Below are 20,412 nucleotides of genomic sequence, written 5' to 3' on the forward strand. Positions count from 1 at the left end.
TTGTCATGCTTGAGTTTATCTTATCTTTAAAGTTCAATGATGACAGGCATCATAGCCCACAAATTTAAGTTCCCTCATGTTTTTTTTTAATTTAAAAAATCACAAAGGAAATTCACTTGAAATATAATTTGCAGAGGATTGGCAAGAATTTGTGAAATATACTTCCTATTTTCATATTTAACTACTTTTACAAAATTGATTTCCTGCTGCAGTATGTAGAATATCTTGTTCTGTAAACTATCTGATAAAATGTTAAGGTAAGATAGAAATATTTCATGCTACCCTGTGCTATTAATTTCTCTGTATTACATGCATCTCTTGTCTGTATCTTTTCTTTCTGAGATCCTATCACTTTTTCCCTATCAGTTTTAATGTTTCATCCTTTCATTCAATATATCCATTGCTCTTTTCTTTTCTAACATCATTATGGTATATTATACCTACATTGTAGCCCCAGTGCCCCACAAATAATAAATCACTGTACAATGGAAAGACTCGTGCTCAATCTATGCTATCAAGTTTCCTTTGAATATATCTCTTCTCTCCATCTTATTAACAATATCTTTTTATCCTTCCTGCCTTGTTTTCTTGACATATCCATATTATTTAATTCACTTTATCTATGGTTCACCTTCTCCTTCTCTCTAACAATCTTATGATTTTCTTCCTTCCTTCGAGGCTTGTGAATTAAAGATCAATATAAGGTCCAAAAACATATATCTCTGTGCTGTAAACTGTCCTTTTAATATCACTCTTCTCTCTATTTAATTTTCTTTTTCTTTTCCTCTTCCTACTTTGTTTTCTAATCATATCCATATTACTTTGCAATCAATTGATTCAGTTAACCTAAATGTTTGTTATATATTATTTTTGTCTCTCCCTCGCTTGCAGGCCCGTGAATTAGAGATCAATGTAAGATGGAAAGACCAGAGATCACTGTGTGCTGTCAAGTTTCCCTTTAATATCTCTCTTCTCTCTATTTGTTTTCTCATCAGGCCCGTGAATTAGAGATCAACGTAAGATGGAAAGACCAGAGATCACTGTGTGCTGTCAAGTTCCTCAGGCTGGAAGACTTCCTTGACAACCAAAGGCATGGCATGTGTCTTAACCTAGAACCTGAAGGATTATTATTCACAGAAGTAAGTCCACCCCATAAAAGATATCGTTTAGTACTGTCATACCTGCTTTAGTGACCACTTGTCTACAACAAGCACATTTTTTGTTTCCCCTGAAAATGGTTTCTCATTGAAACATGTACTAAAGGAACCTGTCCACAAAGACCACCTGTCTAGAAAGACCAGTTTTTGTGTTTCCCTTGGATGTTCACTATAGACAGGTTTGACTGTACAAGTGAGAGCCTTATGGGTGATACCTCACAGAGTTAATGTCCTTATGGCTCTTATCAGATAATATCTTGTCAAGATTGTTGGGTGGAACTGTCATGCTGTTTATGAGATGTACCTAGGACTTGATCAAAACAAAGCATATAAGGGTATATTTATATTGAATACACAAAGTTGCACATTTGTGATAATAATCATAAGGATTTATGAAGCGCTTAGTATGAAATACCATCTCTTAGCACTCTACTGATATCATCACCCTAGTCATCTGATACTTTTATGATACTTTCACGCACAATGTGCACCATCTCCACTCCCTGGGGAATATTCCTACCATATGGTCACTGTGAGGGCCAATGGTAATTACTAACACAAATGCTTTCGTCATTCTACCAGGTCCCCATTTCACTATGTCTTTTATCTAGTGACTGTCTAATATTCTTTGTCTTTGTTTAGATCACATTCACCACACCTGTGATAGAGAGAAGAACTAAACTGAGGAGGCAAAGGAAGATCTTCCCCAAACATAAAGGTAAAATAGGGATTTTATGGAAAAATATCTCACATAATTATACAGTGTATATCAGGAAGTTACTTTCTTCAATTACACTCAACATTGTATAATAAGCTGAAATGTGCATACATTGATCACAAAATAGAAATGGGATGCCAAAATCTACATGTAGCTAGATATTTTATGATAAATTGAGGAATTCATGCTCAAGCCCCTTCATAAAAGAAAACACTTGATCTCAATACAAAATTCTTCTCAAATTAGAAGAAAGGCATATCCATATTTCGATGAGTTTTGAATTTATGAAATGATGGAATCCCTTTTTTTCGAAAAGGGGGTTTCATTTATAAGATTTTCCCAGAAAATTTGATGTGATTGTTTTGATGATTCTTCAAGGGGGAAAAAATGAAGAAGAAACTACAAAGGAAGAGCTTTTGATCAATCATTCAAAAGAAGCATCCTTTATCTGTTTTGATCATCATCTTTGAAATCTTAGGAAAGAACTTCCTAAGGGCAGGTCAGATGAACATCAATGTAGCTACATGGGGGCGCTTGATGAAACGGTCCATCCCATCCTCCCTCACTCCTTCGGGGACGTCGCCCCCGACAGCCATCAGGCCCCGTCCCCCTATCCAAAGGTTGAGCTTCGGGGAGGCGGACTCGTCTGAATCAGTAGGAAGTAACTCGCAAGAGGGCGGTGCAGGGTCACCGTCAAAGGACAAGATGGGCGGAGTAGAAGTACAGGTAAAAAATTCATCTATGAGTTGAACTGCAAAGATTTGCTAAACTTTAGAAAGGAAGAGAGAGAGAGAGATACAGATAGAGAAGTGAGAAAGAAAAGATAATATAGAAATTTTGAGACTGGGAGGCGGATAAAATAAGTAGTGGAAGAAGGCAAGAACTGAGGATTTAAGAAAAGATGATCCTTACATAAAAGTAAGTACCTTGAAGAAATAGAGAGATAAAAAGATACCAGTAAGGAGAAAAGGAGAACGAATTAGGATAAAGAAAAAAAAAAAATTAAATCCCATTGACTAGAAATATGAGCAGACGAGAGGGAGGGACAGAGACAGAGATATGCAGAGGCAGGGAGAGAAAGGGAAGTTGTGACAGTGAATGATAGACTGAGTGAAAGAGAGAGAACAGGGACAGAAAGGTTGTGAGGAAGAGATAGTGTAAAGGAGAAGTTGTTGTTGTTGAAATTAATGGCGTTTTCCATCGTCGTTTGATGATTTTCGCCAGGTAATGTGAGAGGGCATAGTTACTGGTCCTCTGTTGGTATTTTTTCTCTGTTGGATCGACGATAGCCTAGTGGCGTTGTGTTTATGAAATTAATAGTGTCAGGAGGGGTTGTGTGTGAGGCAGAGAAAAACACAGGATATGGTATAGCTTTAAAAATTAACCTGAAGTATGTCATATTATCAGCTTTGCAAAATATTTATGGATTTTCCTTGCTCTCCCCCCCCCCCCCTCCTCTATATACATAGGATGCCCTTTCATCATTTGACTTCCTCAACAATAGTTCCTCAAGCTCACCCAAGGTCAGTTCACCCCTGACCCCACCAGCAGCAAGATCCTCACCCCCTCCGTCACCCCTGAGCCAGACCCAGGGACAACATGGAGCACAAGAAATCTCGGCCATGGATGACGGGTAAGTAAAGACTTGTCTCTTCCATCTTGTTTCGGGCCATGTTAGTGTAAATTACCGAGACAAAAAAAAAAAAAAAAAAAAATAATATGTAAATTACATGCATGTGATTAAAAGGCTAGAATTCTAGCGGGTTCTTCATTGAAACCTGTCTTACAGGAACCTGTACATGAAGACCACTTTTCATGTTTCCCTTGTGGGTCTTTCTATACATGTTTCACTAAATATTATCTCTCTTTCATTTTTTCTCTCTCTCTCTCTGTATCTCCTATGTGCTCATACCTGCCAACCCTCCCGAATAATCCGGAATATCCTGTTTTTCTGGATTTTTAGGACCCGAAAATGCGGGATATCCCAGATTTTCAAAATTTCATTTTTTTTTTGTTGGTGTTGCTTAGGCCAAATTAAGCTTGTTTTATCATATGCTGCGATGCATGATTGATCAGCGAATTTGTATTCGCTTTTTTGCACAGATTTACCGCGTATTGCCAGTTAAACTGCCGCTGCATGTGCGAACGCCTGTTAAGGGTACAGATTTCTTATTTTCGAAGACATACCGTGCTACAAATTCTTAATTCTCATTTTCAAATGTTGGCAGGTATGTGTGCTCTCTTACCTCTCTGTGTTTAAATTTCTGTCTGTTTTCATGACTATCTTGTTGTTTCTATCTGGATTCTCAGTAAAAAAGAATTTTTTCTTTAATCTTATCAATGTTCCCCACTCACAAATTTCTACAATAGCAAATAACACTATCATTTCCTCTACCTGTCATCCTTTATTTTCAGAACCCTGATGACGTTGGAAAACTTCCGGTTAATAAGTGTGTTAGGGCGTGGTCACTTTGGTAAAGTGCTGCTGACGGAGTACAAGACAACGGGGGAATTCTTTGCCATCAAGGCCTTGAAGAAGCGCGATGTGGTTGCACGAGAAGAAGTAGAAAGGTAGGCCACTTTTTGTCTAAGCTTGTATACTTTATCACAGGTTTCGCAAATCCATGTATCTCAAGTATTTAGATGTAAGCCTTCATGCGTAAATTGGTTCACAAGACCAGTGGTGATTTCTATCATTCCTACGCTGATGGATATTGTTGCATTTGTAGACATTTATTTGTCATTGATATGAGTGCCAATGAAGGTGATCATTTGGATCAAAGATTTAATGTCAGGAAGAGAGGAATACTTTTCAAGGACACTTGAGAGAGAGTGATTAACTGTACCATGCCACATCGATATGTGTAAAATAGTCTCATTTTAAACTGTTTCATTTGTATCAAGGATTTTAATGATGGGAAGAGATAGTACATTTCTAGGGCACTTTAGATTATATGCCACTTTAGATTATATGCCACTATTTTTAATTGTCATTTTTTTTTCTTCTGCTACTTTTGTTTTTTTATCATGTAAGGCAAATTTTGTGCATCCAAACTCCCAGGCAATGCTAATAGAGCTTAATCTACATGTGGTTTGAATAACAATGCAATATGATAAGTCAGGGTAGAACAATATCTTTGTTTGTCATATGATATTTTGTTTTAAGTGATTTCATGTTGACAGGATTTCCCTGTAACCAATACAGCTACAGATGCCTGTAATAGATCTAGGAAAATAATCGTATTGCTTGATATATTTTTTTGGGAGTTAAAGATAAAGACCAGTTCTGGTCATGCGATTGCTTTGTGAAAGAAACGTGGAATCGATGAGACAAGGTTGATCATCTAGCATATAAGTATTGGTGTGTACTGCAAGGTTCTGGAGTCATCAAAATGGTACACCAAAAAATGTATATGGGACTACGCGACACGTGCGCGATATCTATCCGGTCCGGATAGATATAATAATTTACCAAATGTATCAATTAGTAGGCGGTTTCTCGGCAAAATTTGTATCATCACATATTCTTTCACATGATTGGTAATAAAAGCTTCTATTTCATTTTTTGAGGGGGGGGGGGTGTTTCCAAAACTGGTCTTTACCTTTAATAATCCAATATTGTTTTCTTGGGTTTGTAGCCTCATGTGTGAGAAGAGGATCTTTGAAGCTGCTAACTCTATCCGACATCCCTTCCTGGTGAACCTGTTTGCCTGTTTCCAGACTGAACATCATGTGTGCTTCGTGATGGAGTACGCCATGGGAGGTGATCTGATGATGCACATACACAATGATGTCTTCACTGAGCCTCGTACTGTGTAAGTCTTTTTGTCAGGGTATCTATTGATATGGAGAGGGAGGGAGAGATGGAGGGAGAGAGAGCAAGAGAGAGAGAGAGAGAGAGTGAGAGAGAGAGAGAGAGAGAGAGAAAGAGAGGGTGAGAGAGGGTGAGGGGGAGGTACAGGCTGCAAAACAGACTGACATCACGTGTGCTTTGTGATGGAGTACGCGATGGGAGGTGATCTTATGATGCACATACACAATGATGTCTTCACTGAGCCTCGTACTGTGTAAGTCTTTTTGTCAGGGTACTTATTGATACGGTGAGAGATACAGATGAAGAGAGGGGAGAGGGAGAGGGAGAGGGATGTAGAGATTACAAGACAGACCCACATTATGTGTGCTCTGTAATAAAATATTCAATGGGAAGTCATATCATGATGCCCATGCATTTTGATGTCTTCCAAGATCCTTGCTCTGTGTAAATACATGTATGTCTGTCAAAGACTCATATGAGAGATAGGGAAAGAGGGGAATGAGAATAAGTATCTTCACTGTGAGCTTTCACGACTTTAATATATCTTTTTCCTACAGATTCTACTCAGCGTGTGTGGTATTGGGTCTTCAGTATCTCCATGAAAACAAGATTGTGTACAGGTGAGAATGGATTTGATTTACCTGTAGAGTACTTATCATCATTTCTTGGCAGTAGTATTTATATGATCAGATTTGTTTGTTAGGATTAACAAGTCATTGGTCTACAAGTATGCACTAAGAGAGTTCAAAGATTTTAGCTGATCTATGAGGACGAGGTGTAATGTTCGAGAGCTCCATAATGTCCAATACCATTTTAAAGCTCGTCTGTACTAGTTAGGCTAGGGGGATTAGACCTCCCTGCAAGATCACTGAAAGGTGTTTATCTCATCAAATCAGCTCTCAATTAACATAAGAAAAAGAGGATCATGGGGACCAACAGGCACCGATTAGGCATTGTTTGCTATATAGAGGGTGCCAGTTGCTATAAGTAGTGCAGTGGGGCTTTAAGTAATACCAACTGGAATCCTAGATGAATAAACTCATTTTTATTTCCTACAGGGATCTGAAGCTGGACAACCTACTCCTGGACCAAGACGGCTTCCTGAAGATTGCTGACTTTGGTCTGTGCAAGGAAGGCATGGGGTACGGGGACAGGACCAGTACCTTCTGCGGAACACCGGAGTTCCTAGCCCCAGAGGTGCTGACGGAACCCTACTACACCAGGGCGGTGGACTGGTGGGGGCTGGGTGTACTCATCTTTGAGATGCTGGTGGGAGAGGTGAGTTTGGGATGGACCTGCTGTGGCTCCTGGGGGGTGTTTCACAAAGATTCTAAGTTGAAGTTATCTCGAAGTTGGATTTAAAAATTATGAAAAGCTGTTAGCATCTTTGAAAATATTTTGTAAAAGTTATTTTAAAAGGCACAAAATGTTGATTCAAATCATCCATATTTTCTATTATCAAGGAGATTTCATGTTCTTGATGAGGAATTTATAAAAAGTCTAAAATACTTTATATATTTTAATATATTTTATTTTAAGAATACAAATTGCTCTCCATAGTTTTTAAGTCCAACAAAGAGTTAAGTTAGGATCTTTGTGAATGAAACACTACAATCACAAGTCATAAATAGATGATTTTACACCTCTTGTGTTTGATTCATTTTATTAATTCAAATTTCAAACCTCCGCCACCATGGTTTATATTGACAACCCAAAGCTTGCTCAAGATCTGCCTGAGCTAGCAAAAGTATATATATATCTTGCTTGTACGTACATGTATTTCATCTTTTGCACAAGCTGCGCCTTGAGCATTTGAATGTCAAGTGGATTTGGCGCCTTATAAATCTTATGTATTATTATATCACTCATTATGTAGATCCATAAATTTGTTACAGGTGTTACTAGTATGTCACTGGTCATATCACCGGGCACGTTTAGTATCCACATGTTCGACTTCTTTCTTGGACTTTACAGTTTTAACATTTTCCTTCTTAGTGGAACAAAATTAACCCCTTTACAAAATATATGATACTTGAATGAATTGAGGAGACAAAATAAGCAGAGTGAGATAAACATGTTTTAAAGCCCATCTGTACTAGTTTACAGGAGGGATTAGACCACCCTGCAAGGTCACTGGACTGGTGGTTATCTCATCCAATCAGCTCTCAATTAACATAAGAAAAAGAGTATCATGGGGGACCAATGGTCATCGATTAGGCATTGTTTGCTATATAGAGGGCGCAAGTAGCTATAAGTAGTACAGTGGGGCTTTAAGAGAATGGATGTGTGGTGATTCTTATTGCATGATTTCTTTCCACCTTTTCTATCTCTAGTCTCCGTTCCCTGGTGATGATGAAGAAGAGGTATTTGACAGCATCGTCAACGATGAGGTGCGCTATCCAAGGTTCCTCTCTACAGAAGCTGTAGCCATCATGAGAAGGGTAAATTATGTAATCCTTCCCAGGGGAAAAAATACACGGGGGCTCGGGGCAAAGGAGTCCCCGAAAAGCCCAAAAGAGCCCCCAAAACTCATAAAAGAGCCCAAAAAAATTTGCAAAACAAATGAAAGCAAACTTGAAAAGTAGCCCCTGAAATTGTTTAAATATGTTTTCCCTGATCCTTCCCTCTTCACAAGGGTATGAATGGCATGAATCAGTGTCTTTTAGTCATGCGGCCAATTCCACGTAGCAAATACTGGCACAAATTTTCTTTAAAGATGGTTTCACTTTATTGAGTCATACCTTCTTTATCATAGATGGCAGTACACAATCTTTAAAAGATTATGTTTGCTTAGATGAGTGATATCCAGAAGAATGACAGAATTGAAGTCAATGGCTAGTAAAACATAGACTTAACTCCTTAAGGCCCAAGTGCTTAGTGACACATAAACTACTTTTTCTCAAAATGGCAAAAATGGAGTTATGTCTTTGTGTCACTGACCCCTCGATATGATGAACAAATTTCATACAATTATCTTATTATTTTGTTTGTTTGTGTAGTTACTGAGGAGAAACCCAATGAGGAGGCTGGGTTCAAGTCAAAGAGATGCAGAAGATATCAAGATGCAAGGTTTCTTCAGGGTAAGTTACATGTACTTCATTAAAGGCTACCAATCATCTAAATAAACCATTTTTGTACAGCTTATATGTATAAAATCATCCCCCCCCCCCAAAAAAAAGAGTAAAAAACAAGAAGAAAAAAAATTGCATTCCGTTGTATGTACTAATAGTTACAGAGTATGAAGAAAGTAAGGGATGACAGAAAAATCCTGACCAAAGAACCCAATTTGGACTTCGGTTCCGTACATGCATGTCTGTATGGATGCACCAACTAGTCTACTCCTATATCGCCTTAAAATTTTATGAGAGTGTATTTAAACTTGCAATATCTTTTTCTAGAAGTAACTTTTGTTTGGTACAGTTTGGTATATGCTTTTTTCTTGTCGACGGCACTTTAAAGATAATTTGGATCACTTGTTTTGGTCTTCAAAAGAGCTTATTGAAGTTTTTTAAAGATAGTTTTATTTTCTCAAATAAGATATGAATGTATAGATTGAATTGCGCATTGAATGCTATAATGCTGATATATCTTTTCTCTCTCTCTACCACAGAATATCAATTGGGACGACCTTCTCATGAGGAGGGTGACTCCTGCATTTGTACCTAAAATAGTAAGTGCCCATAATAGTTACTTTATGTAGATGTATATTTTTTTAATCAATGTATATAGCTTGTAACAGGCCTTAAATTTCAACATTTTTAGGGCAAGGCCTCTTTTATGTAGGGCACATTCCTATATTACAGCCCAAATAGGAAGAATTGGAAAGGGCACACAAAATCTCCAAGGCCAATGAGAGGGGCATTGAGGCCAGGCATCCACGGCTATGGCCTTGGATTAATTTAAGGCCTGTTGTAAGAAACTGTAAAATTAAGCATTTATGTGAACTTTGCTCAACTTTTAGTATGAATGAAAACAGACACCCAATATAATTGCGTAGTTTTCTTCACGAAAGTTGATGTGGTGTAATGGATAAATAGTAGAGGTGCACATTCGTGCGGTGTGAATCTGCATGTATAATCTGCCAAGTGAAATTTGATCATACAAGATGAAATATATTCTTTACTAGATGACTGTTGAATGCAATGCAAAATTGATATTAAATTCATTGAAATTGTATATAAAGACTTTTAGAGGAAATTGATTGGAAGAATTGATACAAAATCTATAGCCTCTATGCACCATGTGGAGATAAAAAATATGATTTAGGATATTGCATCAAATATTGAAATTATGTCATACCTATTGTTACGCTTAACTAGAACACACTTGAATTATGCTGCACTTAACCCTTGCAGTATACCTGTCGCTCATGAATACAATCATGTGCCACTCTTGTTGAACAGAAGAGAGCCTTCACCCCAGTTCACGTACCTAACATTTTATCTTCTCGCAGGCAAATTCTGAAGACGTGAGCAACTTCGATGAAGAATTCACGGCAGAGCATCCAGTCCTAACGCCGGCCAAGGATCCACGAGAGTTAACCGATGAGGAGCAGGAGCATTTCAAGGATTTCAATTACATTGCAGACTGGTGCTAGCTAGTAGGGTAACACTTCTGTAGTGACACCAAAGTCACTGTGGGACTTATAGACAGGGAATGTTGCTTGTGCTTTGTGGATACCTCATATGGATGACTCAGTTGAAGTCACATGAAAGTAATTGAATGGGACTACAAAGAGAGAGAATGTTGCTTTTGGTTTTGGGATACCCTACTCGAATCAGTCCTCCATTGTATGTGATGACACCAAAGTAATTTTATGGAACCGCTGCGATGGACGGCCTGGAGCTTCTTCAGTCAGACCTCAGGAAGGGTTTAGAAGTGGCGAGTGAGAGAAATTAGTTAAGTTTTGAAGGCTACTTCGGAAGAAAGGTGTTCAGATACTCATAGGATCTGCACTGCCTGAGGACCAAGAAATGACTTCACCTAATGATGTCTACATATACATGTATGTTGCTCACACAGCAGCAACCTTTTGTATTTGTGGGTCGGCATAGGCAGAGTGCCTGTGGAATATCAAGAGGACCCCAGTCATCTTTTGCTTAAAAGCATACTATGTAAAGCAGTGATACCAAGATGACAACATGGACCTACAATGTATGTGTGACCTGATAGCCCTTATCAGAGGACTTCCAAGGAATCAATCAGGAAAGATCAATCGATGTCAAAGCAACAGCAGGGTGTTAAGCCTAAGTTTGGCATAGCAAAGCTTTCAACCATGACTTTAAGTTTTACAATACCAAGTTTCTTGAATCCTGTTCCAAGCTCATGGGTCATGATCACTTGTAACTTGTCACATAGATAGAGAATCATAGATATGTGGTCAATGTCTTTAGTTTTACTCTCAAATCTCTCGTCACATTTTTCTACAAATAGACACAAGTGACTTTGTAGAGAGGAGTATATCACCCATGTACAATTCAACGAATCACCTTTCGTCCGATGACTGGCTATCCTTGACGGTTGTAACCTGTGGTGCTACGGCTACGATGCGTCAATACGGTGCTTGGATCAAGATATATGAATTTGATATAAAATATATATATATATATATATTGGAATGTGTTTAAGGAAGGATATATATATATTTTGAGGTGATACAATTGTTGATAAGATGTCAGATTTGGTTCTTAGATCATCGCATAAGCTTCCATGTATCGATAAGCATACCCATCATATCGCTACACCTTGCCACGCATAGATAATGTTATACTCCAGTCACGGCGCCAGACTGACTAATAACCAAGAGGATCGTGGTCTTGAAAATTCTCTTTTTTTTTTAGAAACGGTAGAAAATTACTTGTTTCAATAGGCTATTGCTCGCCATTCTGTAAGATTCGTAGCTCTGAAGGAATTGTAGCACGGCAAGCAAAAGCTTACAGAAACAAGTATTTTTCCTACTGATTGCGAAGAAAGAACTAACTTTCAAAATACATCTCCAATCAGATGAACCTCTTCAGTGATTCAAGGATCTTGGCCATTAGGAGTGATTTAATTTTATTTGGGCTGTTGTTTGTCAGGTGTTGGTTTCAGCGGTGTGCCTGTGGTATTAGGCTAATTCCCACTGCTGATTGTTGCACATAGTTTTTCATATTGCATGGTCATCATGTTAGGAATTTGGTGAATAAGTAGGGGTAGTTCAAGCTACTGCAGTGACACCCAAAATCTATTAGAATATGCCCCAACCTTCATGAGCTATTTCATCTTTGTTCCGATATCACCTTATTAGGTATACCGCATTGATGATGAGTGACACATCGATTGATGTGCATCAGAAATTGTTGCATAACAAGAGCTTTTGAGATGTTACCTCAGTGGGATAATATATATATATGATGAAACAGGACCATACAAACATGTTTTCATATATGTTTTGTGGAATGCTAGAGGACAAAAGAGCCGTGTGAGGAACCTTTTATTCAGAGTGATCACCTAAAAAAAAAACGATTTGCTTCCTTCATTAGAGTCTGTACAAGCAGTTTTAATATGAATCATTTATAAAATGATTGCTTTTTGGGCCTGATGAAAAACACATTTTTCGATTGAGGGTGTGTTCTGAAGCCCCTAAAAAGTTTGTTCATGAGAACAGCCCCCAAATTTACTTCCTATGTTAAATGTAGGTGTCAACTTGATAAAAGATGTAAAAACAGAAAAATGTATGTGCCCTGCACTGTTAGGTATTGGTTTGGATATTCAATGGAATAAGGCAGCAGTTTTCTTATCAAAGGCTACCATTTTTTGTTACAAATTGGTATCGATCAAGTTTTGTTGGTTTTGAACGAGATATTTGATTGGTGTATTTAATGTTATGAATAAAAAGGACTTATTAATGTTTCCATCCACATTTGACAGTACTTTATCACTTGATATTGTAGGGATTGGTAGGACTTGTCATTGTGCCAAGAACTGCAAAAAATTGTATTCATTTCCGCTTCTTGTTTTTCTTATTTCAGTTGGACCTTTGGTCTCTCTGAGAAATCTCTGGGGATATCTCACAACTTTGGCCAAATTTGTATTTTGTAGGATTTTGATTATGAAATATACTCTCACACATTTGTGGTGATGTTGTTGCCAATTTAACGAGACAGGCACAAAAGAGGTGCATATTATTTGGATAAACAAGTATGTATGCATCTGATAGTACCTTGGTGTGTTCTCCTAGTGTGTGTTGGGAATAACGCTCATAACCTGTGCCTTTAATTTCAAAATGAGTTGTTCTAAAAATGATTTTTATTCGGAGGCACTGTCTCTGTGTCTTAAAGGTAATACACATTGTTGCTAGAAGTCAAAAAGATAAAAAGATTTATCTTCATTTTTTCACTTAATTTTGAAATACATGGTTTCCCTCATACATGAATAGCTTTTGAAGCTAAATGAAGGGAAATTACATTTATGTGGTCATTGATTATATAGATTCACGAAGAAAACATGTTTGACCAAATTTATGACCTTGACTATTAAACTCTTGTGTATTACCTTTACGAACATACTCATGCCTGCCTGGTTTGTATTTGTTGAGCACTTTGTGTTCATTTTTGTTATGAAAGTGTTTATTAGTTTCTAAATTTCCTGATGCCATTCACAAGTTGCATCAATAGAAATTGGCCGATGACACTTGAAAATGAAACATTTTCTATTTTAGAGAGTAGGAATTTAAAATCACAATTGTTTGATATGTGAAATTGATAATTGTATGACTTATGGTATCCTTTTTGTACAGTACACTTTATTTCTATCAAAGTTTTTTTCTCATTTTTTTTAAATTCCAGTACAGGACTCTATAAAGGCATTTTATATCATATTCACTATTTTGTGTGGATCAGCTATTTATTAAGATATTGTATTCAAATTTATTGCTTTGTCTGAAAATTGGCTATTTTGAATATAGTCTTTGTAGGTTTAAATGCATTATAAAATGTTTATTTCAATGTAGTTATTTCTAACTATGTTTGGAACACATGAATTTGTAAATATTTTGTATATTTTTCTGGCTCTCATATCTCACTTTTGTGATGCAATTTTTTTATTGGGAGAAAAAACGACCAAGAAGAAAAACTTATTAGGAGTTTAAAAACTGTTTTCTCGTAGAAGTGAAACTGTATTGCTGTTTAGTCCCATGTCTTCCCTGAATGGAGTGGTTTCCAATTCTGTGTATTTAGTGGATTGAAACACTGAATGATAAAACGGACACCATATCTCTTTGTTGTAAAGTGTAAGAGATGCTTGTGTCAAATTATGATACGACTCTGGAAATCGGAATCGATACCATTCACTTTTTTGTAATGTAAGGCACAGTCGGAAAGCTTGTTCTTTAATAGATGTGTTGTCAGAAAACTTAAATGAGTAAACCCTGAACAATAGATAAGCAAAGTTTACACCAAACACCTAGTTGGTGTTTATAGAAGTGTGTTGTTATGATTATGTTTTCAAGAGTGGTCCTAGTGTCCTAGTTGAACTCTCATGTAGTCATATTCAACACCAAATATTGTTGGTGTAAAGTGCTGAATTTAAATAGCAATGGTCAAGTCTCTACTCTCTGTCGATACTTAAGTGTTTGTTTTAACACCAAGGTCAGAAACAAACACCTTACTCAAAATTATCCAGTGAATCATGTGTTGTTGCATTTCAAGATTACCGGTCAGAGATGTTTTTGTTTGTTTTTCTATCTCATGTGTGTAAAATTCATTATTGATGAATTTACATGTGAAGGTGTACATGTCCCCCAACTATGCATTTCTTCAGGTTTTACGTTTAATAGTCCCCTCTGTACCTATCAAAAAGTTCTATATCATAGGTATATTGGTAGAATAAATGCTTCTCTTTTTTAGAGGAGGGGGAAGGAAGAGGAAATGTGAGAGGCTCAAGAGAGGGGGTTCATGTTGGCTGTCATTCTATTTGAGCTTCTATTTATTCAGATATTCAGGGTTTCGTAACAATATACACAAGCAGGCTGTAAATATGGCCAGTTTAAGCAAGCCTTTTTTTATTCGCTTCTGATTATTGTCATGACAGATATTTATTCAGCAATGCGTGAATCATAATGGTATACTCTAGCTCATGCAAGATATACCATACATATATTGAGGTGAAATGAGAAATTTTCTAATTGAAATCATCTTTTTGAAGGGAATCCTAGGTATAAGCTTACTGAACCATTCTATGAAGCTTAAAAGGAGCTCTGTAATTTTTGTAAAGTTGAATTTAAAATTTAAAAACCTATTTATCAATAGATGAACATCAGCTGAAATGAGCAATAGCCAGGGTAGCGTTTCACAAAACCAGTTCACCAACATCACATTGAAGCATGTGTGATGTTGATGAACCTGTACTTACAATTGTTTCGTGTAACCAGGGACATGCTCCCTGGTGTAACAATGCACTGATTTCTGAACTGCATAACACCTATTCGTACTAATATAAATCATCAAATATGAAATGTGTGTGCATTTCCAAAACCAATAAACATTGATAGACATCACAAATTAGAACCAGTAGCTTCTATAAAAAGTGTTCTCACTGCTTAGTGAGTTGTGTCTAATAAACATGCTCTAGTAATCAAAATAATACATTGCTCTTAGTGCCTCATTCATTCCATTAAAAGAGCAAAATTCTTTGGCAATGAGAACAATGCTTAATTGCAAGTCAAGCCACTAGGTAGTCGGTAGTCAATGATTTGACTGATAAGAGTAGATGTCATTTATTTTCTCCCCTTTTTTGTCATTTTTTTTCCTTGTCTGTATGAGCCACATTTGAATGTGTTTGTATGTTGGATAACATGTCATTGTATAATAAAATATTTTGATATAACAAGAAACAAGTTGATTTTTTGTGATTTATGTTTCTGTATTCAATGGATTATTGGTTCAATGAAATATGTTGAGTGCAGGTACTATGAAAATGACAGACAAAGAAAGCGGACAGAATATACAGTTCCTCAGGTAGACAAAGGAACATCCCTTCACTGCCATTATGTAAAAAGGTGAATATGCATGTGACACCTGTTCTACACATTTTTACATAATAGCAGTGAAGAGATGTTCTTTTGTCTACCTGAGGAACTGTATATTTTGTCCGCTTGCTTTGTCAGTCATGTTCATAGTGAGGGCCCTCTTGCATACAAAAGTAGTGAGTAAACAAAAAAAATCAAAAAATAATAATAAATTAAGTCATACCAGTATATGCTTTATTCAATGGTTGAAAGTCATTGTGCATAATTTTTCATAAAGAAAGACAATATCAAAAAGCAGATAAATGCACATTAAAACATTATTAAAGATAAAGTTGAGTTCTGGTCATGCGATAGCATAGTGAAAGAAACGGTGTGGAATCGATCAGAAGAGGTTGATCATCTAGCATAAAAGTATTGGTGTGTACTGCAAGGTTCTGGAATCATCAAAACGATAAGAAATTTGGCCCAGTCTTGATAAAGTTACAAGCACTGTACACAAAAAGATGTATGGGACTACACGAACATGTGGCATAAAAATCTGTCCCGATTTATATGATGTTGCACTGTACATGCCATATTTAGAATATTAAGGCATTTGAAGAGCCATACTTTTCAGGGAACATTTTTTATCTGATGTTCTTCCACACTTGCATAATGCAGTGATAACGCTCACAAATTATTTGTCACCTCTTCCCAGAACTCAACCTTCTCTTTAAGTGGCAGGATGTTGTTAGATGGGTGGAGTGACTTTCATTATGGCTCTTAACAGACTAAATATTAACAAATCCAACACCCCTTATCAATATCATTGGTGGATTAATGCAATAAATTAACACTTACACAAAGAATGATAACAAACTCTAATGTGCTTCAGCATTTTGCAAGCATTTAATGCTTTTATTTTCATTCAAATCAATATTTGTATAAATAAATAAAAGATTCACAACAAAAAATTTCTACAAACCTGAAAAAGCATTTAAATGAAAAGGCAGTGTCACAAAGATCAAAATATGTCAGTTCCAAAGAAAAAAAAGAAAGATATACAGCATGACAAAGTGAAGCAAAATGATAAATAAATTTATAGAAAGCATTGTTTTGGCCCCTGAAAATAAAACTGTCCACAAAATATACATGTATATAATTATATCGTAGACATCTTAGACCTTTCACAAAACATAGAGCATAAATTTGTTTTGATCTAAATTTTCATCTAACTATCTAGCCAAATTGCCTACCATACTCTTGTAAAGTGCATTTTATTCTGTCATATGCATAACAATGTGTTGTTTGCTACAGACTTAAACATTACAAATACACATACATTTCTCTCTCCTATTTACAAAAGCTAATATAGAGTTTCATCTACTATACAGACACATCAATATATTACAGGTAATAGCAAGATATAATCTATTTCTGTTCAATAACCTACATGTATACCTACAGGAAATCTGCCGGGTAAAGTAGTTTATCCATGTATCATACACAAAGAGTTATATAATAGGTACATATACTTCCATACATGCTCAAGGCTCGATGCATCTGTGCTAATCATAATAATGGTTTAGTAACCTAAATAAATGTCAATTGTAGCACTTGGGGGTGTTTCACAAAGATCCTAAGTCAAACTTAACTCTAAGTTGGATTTAAAAATTATGGAGAGCCACTTGTAGCCTTATAATGAAATGGATTCAAAAGCAAAAATTCAAGTATTTTAGACTTATCATAAATTCCACATCAAGGACATGAAATCTCCTTGATTATAGAAAATATGAATGATTTGAATCAACATTTTATGCCTTTTAAAATAACTTTTACAAAATATTTTCAAGCATGCTAATGGCTTCCCATAATTTTTAAGTCCACTTTAGAGATAAGTTCAACTCAGAATCTTTGTGAAACACCCCCAGGACTTATGGTCTTCATGAAACACATCTGCATCTGAGAGACCAAAGGTATTTCAATTATAACAAAAACATTTACATGCATGCCCTAAAAACTTTCTGCTAATTTTAATCACAAAAAATTCTGCAATATCAATGAGTGATGATGCTTCATGCACTTTGTATTCAATTAAAATGACAACAATCAAAATGTACACTCTACTATCTTCGGTATTAAATGCTTGCAGCACAATATTTGATGACTGATGTAAGTTAGGGGCACTAAGTAATATATTGCATACATAAACTGATGCAGTACATTTTACGACATAACATGGAGTACAATTTTTAGTTCTAAGTGCAGGAGGCGGTTGTTCAAACAGTAGTTCACGAAGGGCATTGAACTGCTATTTGTGAATCCTACGTATGAATATCTTGTGACAAAACTATGCAATGTCAATATGTTTTCCTGGTGCCTACAGTCTGATAAAATGAAATGCGAATGTATTAATCATGTATATATGTATTAATTTGTTATTTTTTTACAAAAAAACATTTAGATTTAATTTGTCACACATAGAAATGCCCATATGATAAGAAACATTTTCACTAATAACTGCATGAATGCACAATGTCCATAAATATCTATGTACTACTGATAATTATACAGTGCTCATGTTCATACATGTACCAGAAAATAAGCTATTCATTTGAAAATGCTATTTTTTGCAAGTGTAATACACTAATACTCAATTCTTTCAGTTTTCAGAAGAGAAATCCATTAAATATATTGCATTATTTGCATACATAGCACTTTTGATTGTTTGGAAGAAAGAAAAAATGAAATAACAAAGCACACATGTACATTGCATACATGTACACAATAATGTACCCATTCCTCTATGTTTCTGTTTGTCTATAAATTTCTGTTTAAACGATTCTGTAAAATTAAGTCTCACACCACTTGCAAGACAAAATGTTGACGCTGTTTTATGCTGAAAGTACAAGTTCCATGAACACACACAAAAAAATATATGCATTTAACTGCATGGATACTTACTTTTAAAACAACAAGAGTAAGAATTTCATCAGTGCTGTACAGAGATTTCTAAAAACCAGTCATTCACAATTCCAAATAGTACACATATATATCCTCTTACTTTCTGTAGTTTCTACTTGAAATCTACACAAAAACATAAATTTGAGATACATTCAGGAATCTTCACAAGCTATCATGATAAACTCGCTTCTTTGTGGCTATTTGTTATACGGTAGTGAAATACATGTATGTTTTCAGTGGAAGGTTGACAATTAACACTGCTACATTGAAGAGAGAGAAAGAGAGAGGGAGAGAGAGAGAGAGAGAGAGAGAAAGAGAGAGAGAGAGAGAAAGAGACAGAGAGAGAGAGGAATGGAGGAGGGGTATTGGGACCACCGTGCATGTACATGTACCAGGGTTTCAAAAAGAACTTAAACCTAGACTAGAATTCACAGAAAGGGGATAATTGAAAGAGGAACAGTAAAGAGACAAGAAGGAATGATGGGAAGAAAGTTCTAGTGTGACAAATACATCATCTATTTATCAAAATGTTATCAATGGTACGATGATCAGTTCTACAACACAAGCTCCGGTGATAATTGCTGTGCAGTCAATTTCCTACACGAACCCAATTCCTGACTTTAGACCTAAACCAAATACTATCCCTAACCCTGAACCTAAACCTAAACCAAACACTATCCTAGCCCTAAACCTAAACCTAACCCTAAATCGTAACCTAACCCAAACCCTAAATCTAAACCTGAACCCAACTCCAACCCTAAACCTAAGGTAAGACTTCACTGTAGCCTAACCCTAATACCCTACACCTCTGTCCAAATCCTAGAGCTAAAGTCATGAAACATATGACACCACCATAAACAGCTTACAAAATACTTGACCCACCAGTTACAATCTATGGGGCAGCTTCCTTTACTTAACAAGTGTGGCAAGATTGGCTTCAAACAGATTCAAGGTTATATTCACTTTACGGTAGTCAGAAGGAGATATATTTACAAAAACAAAATAAGCATAGTTTTAATATATGCTGTTAAATTTGGTGGTTAGTTTCCTACAACATGCTCCCAAATAACGATATGCTGTTTCTTTAATACTAGAAATGCCTTAGGTATGTGTGGATACAATTTTCAAATCAAAGCAAGGTATATATATTTTGGTGATTAATGTAATTCTTATTTGGTTCTTGTTACTGTATTAAAATGCTATAGATAGCTGTACACTGACACATAGAATAAAGAAATTGAAATACAATATCTAATACCGGTAAATGATAAATTTAAAAAAAGGTATGTTATTTATACTTCTAGACTGCTGCTGAATCTTGTTGTTAATATTGGTGTTTAGAATTATGATCACTATTTTGATCTCTTTTTTTTGGGGGGGGGGGGTTTAGTTATGTTATGACAAACTCAAACAGAATATGATAAGTTGTTGATATTAAAATGTTAGGTTTTATGAAAAATAATGCTTACATAAAAATTGGTGGGCAAATTTCACATTCGTTGGTGCATTTTACTTTACTGTGGTGCAAAAAATCCCATCTACATTACGTCTGAAATTACGATCGTCATACAGAGAATGCTGATTAATAGAACAGGCAGTGAAGTATACTCTTGAATGACTAACCCTGACGATGTATATATTACACATGTGCCACAAAGAAATCAAATCAATCACGTATTGAGAAGTTAGATCACCTTAACAGTATAAGGTCCACTATATAAAAATCAGCTCTTACCATGGATATGTACAGGGACATCAATGCATGCACCTGTTC

At 36.0% G+C, this 20,412-nt stretch overlaps 1 protein-coding gene across 2 annotated transcripts in view; it reads left to right on the plus strand.

Moving 5' to 3' along the window:
• The window catches only part of LOC582022 (serine/threonine-protein kinase N2), a 65,716-nt gene extending 50,156 nt beyond the window's left edge, over window positions 1-15,560 (plus strand). Inside the window, exons 8-20 of one of the 2 annotated variants that reach the window (XM_030997861.1) lie at window positions 996-1,139; window positions 1,800-1,875; window positions 2,354-2,601; window positions 3,345-3,508; window positions 4,291-4,446; window positions 5,514-5,602; window positions 5,855-5,942; window positions 6,247-6,309; window positions 6,748-6,967; window positions 8,023-8,130; window positions 8,689-8,769; window positions 9,300-9,359; window positions 10,143-15,560. In XM_030997861.1, coding sequence (XP_030853721.1) covers window positions 996-1,139; window positions 1,800-1,875; window positions 2,354-2,601; window positions 3,345-3,508; window positions 4,291-4,446; window positions 5,514-5,602; window positions 5,855-5,942; window positions 6,247-6,309; window positions 6,748-6,967; window positions 8,023-8,130; window positions 8,689-8,769; window positions 9,300-9,359; window positions 10,143-10,286 — 1,641 coding nt within the window. In that variant the 3' untranslated portion in view covers window positions 10,287-15,560. Of the gene's footprint in view, window positions 1-995; window positions 1,140-1,799; window positions 1,876-2,353; window positions 2,602-3,344; window positions 3,509-4,290; window positions 4,447-5,513; window positions 5,691-5,854; window positions 5,943-6,246; window positions 6,310-6,747; window positions 6,968-8,022; window positions 8,131-8,688; window positions 8,770-9,299; window positions 9,360-10,142 lie in introns of both variants that reach the window. The other variant, XM_030997862.1, reaches the window with a different exon arrangement.
• The last annotated feature ends 4,852 nt before the right edge of the window (window positions 15,561-20,412 follow it).

The sequence above is a fragment of the Strongylocentrotus purpuratus genome, unplaced genomic scaffold (genome assembly GCF_000002235.5).
Source record: "Strongylocentrotus purpuratus isolate Spur 01 unplaced genomic scaffold, Spur_5.0 spur5_scaffold_4, whole genome shotgun sequence".
In the NCBI taxonomy this organism is placed as follows: Eukaryota; Metazoa; Echinodermata; class Echinoidea; order Camarodonta; family Strongylocentrotidae; genus Strongylocentrotus; species Strongylocentrotus purpuratus.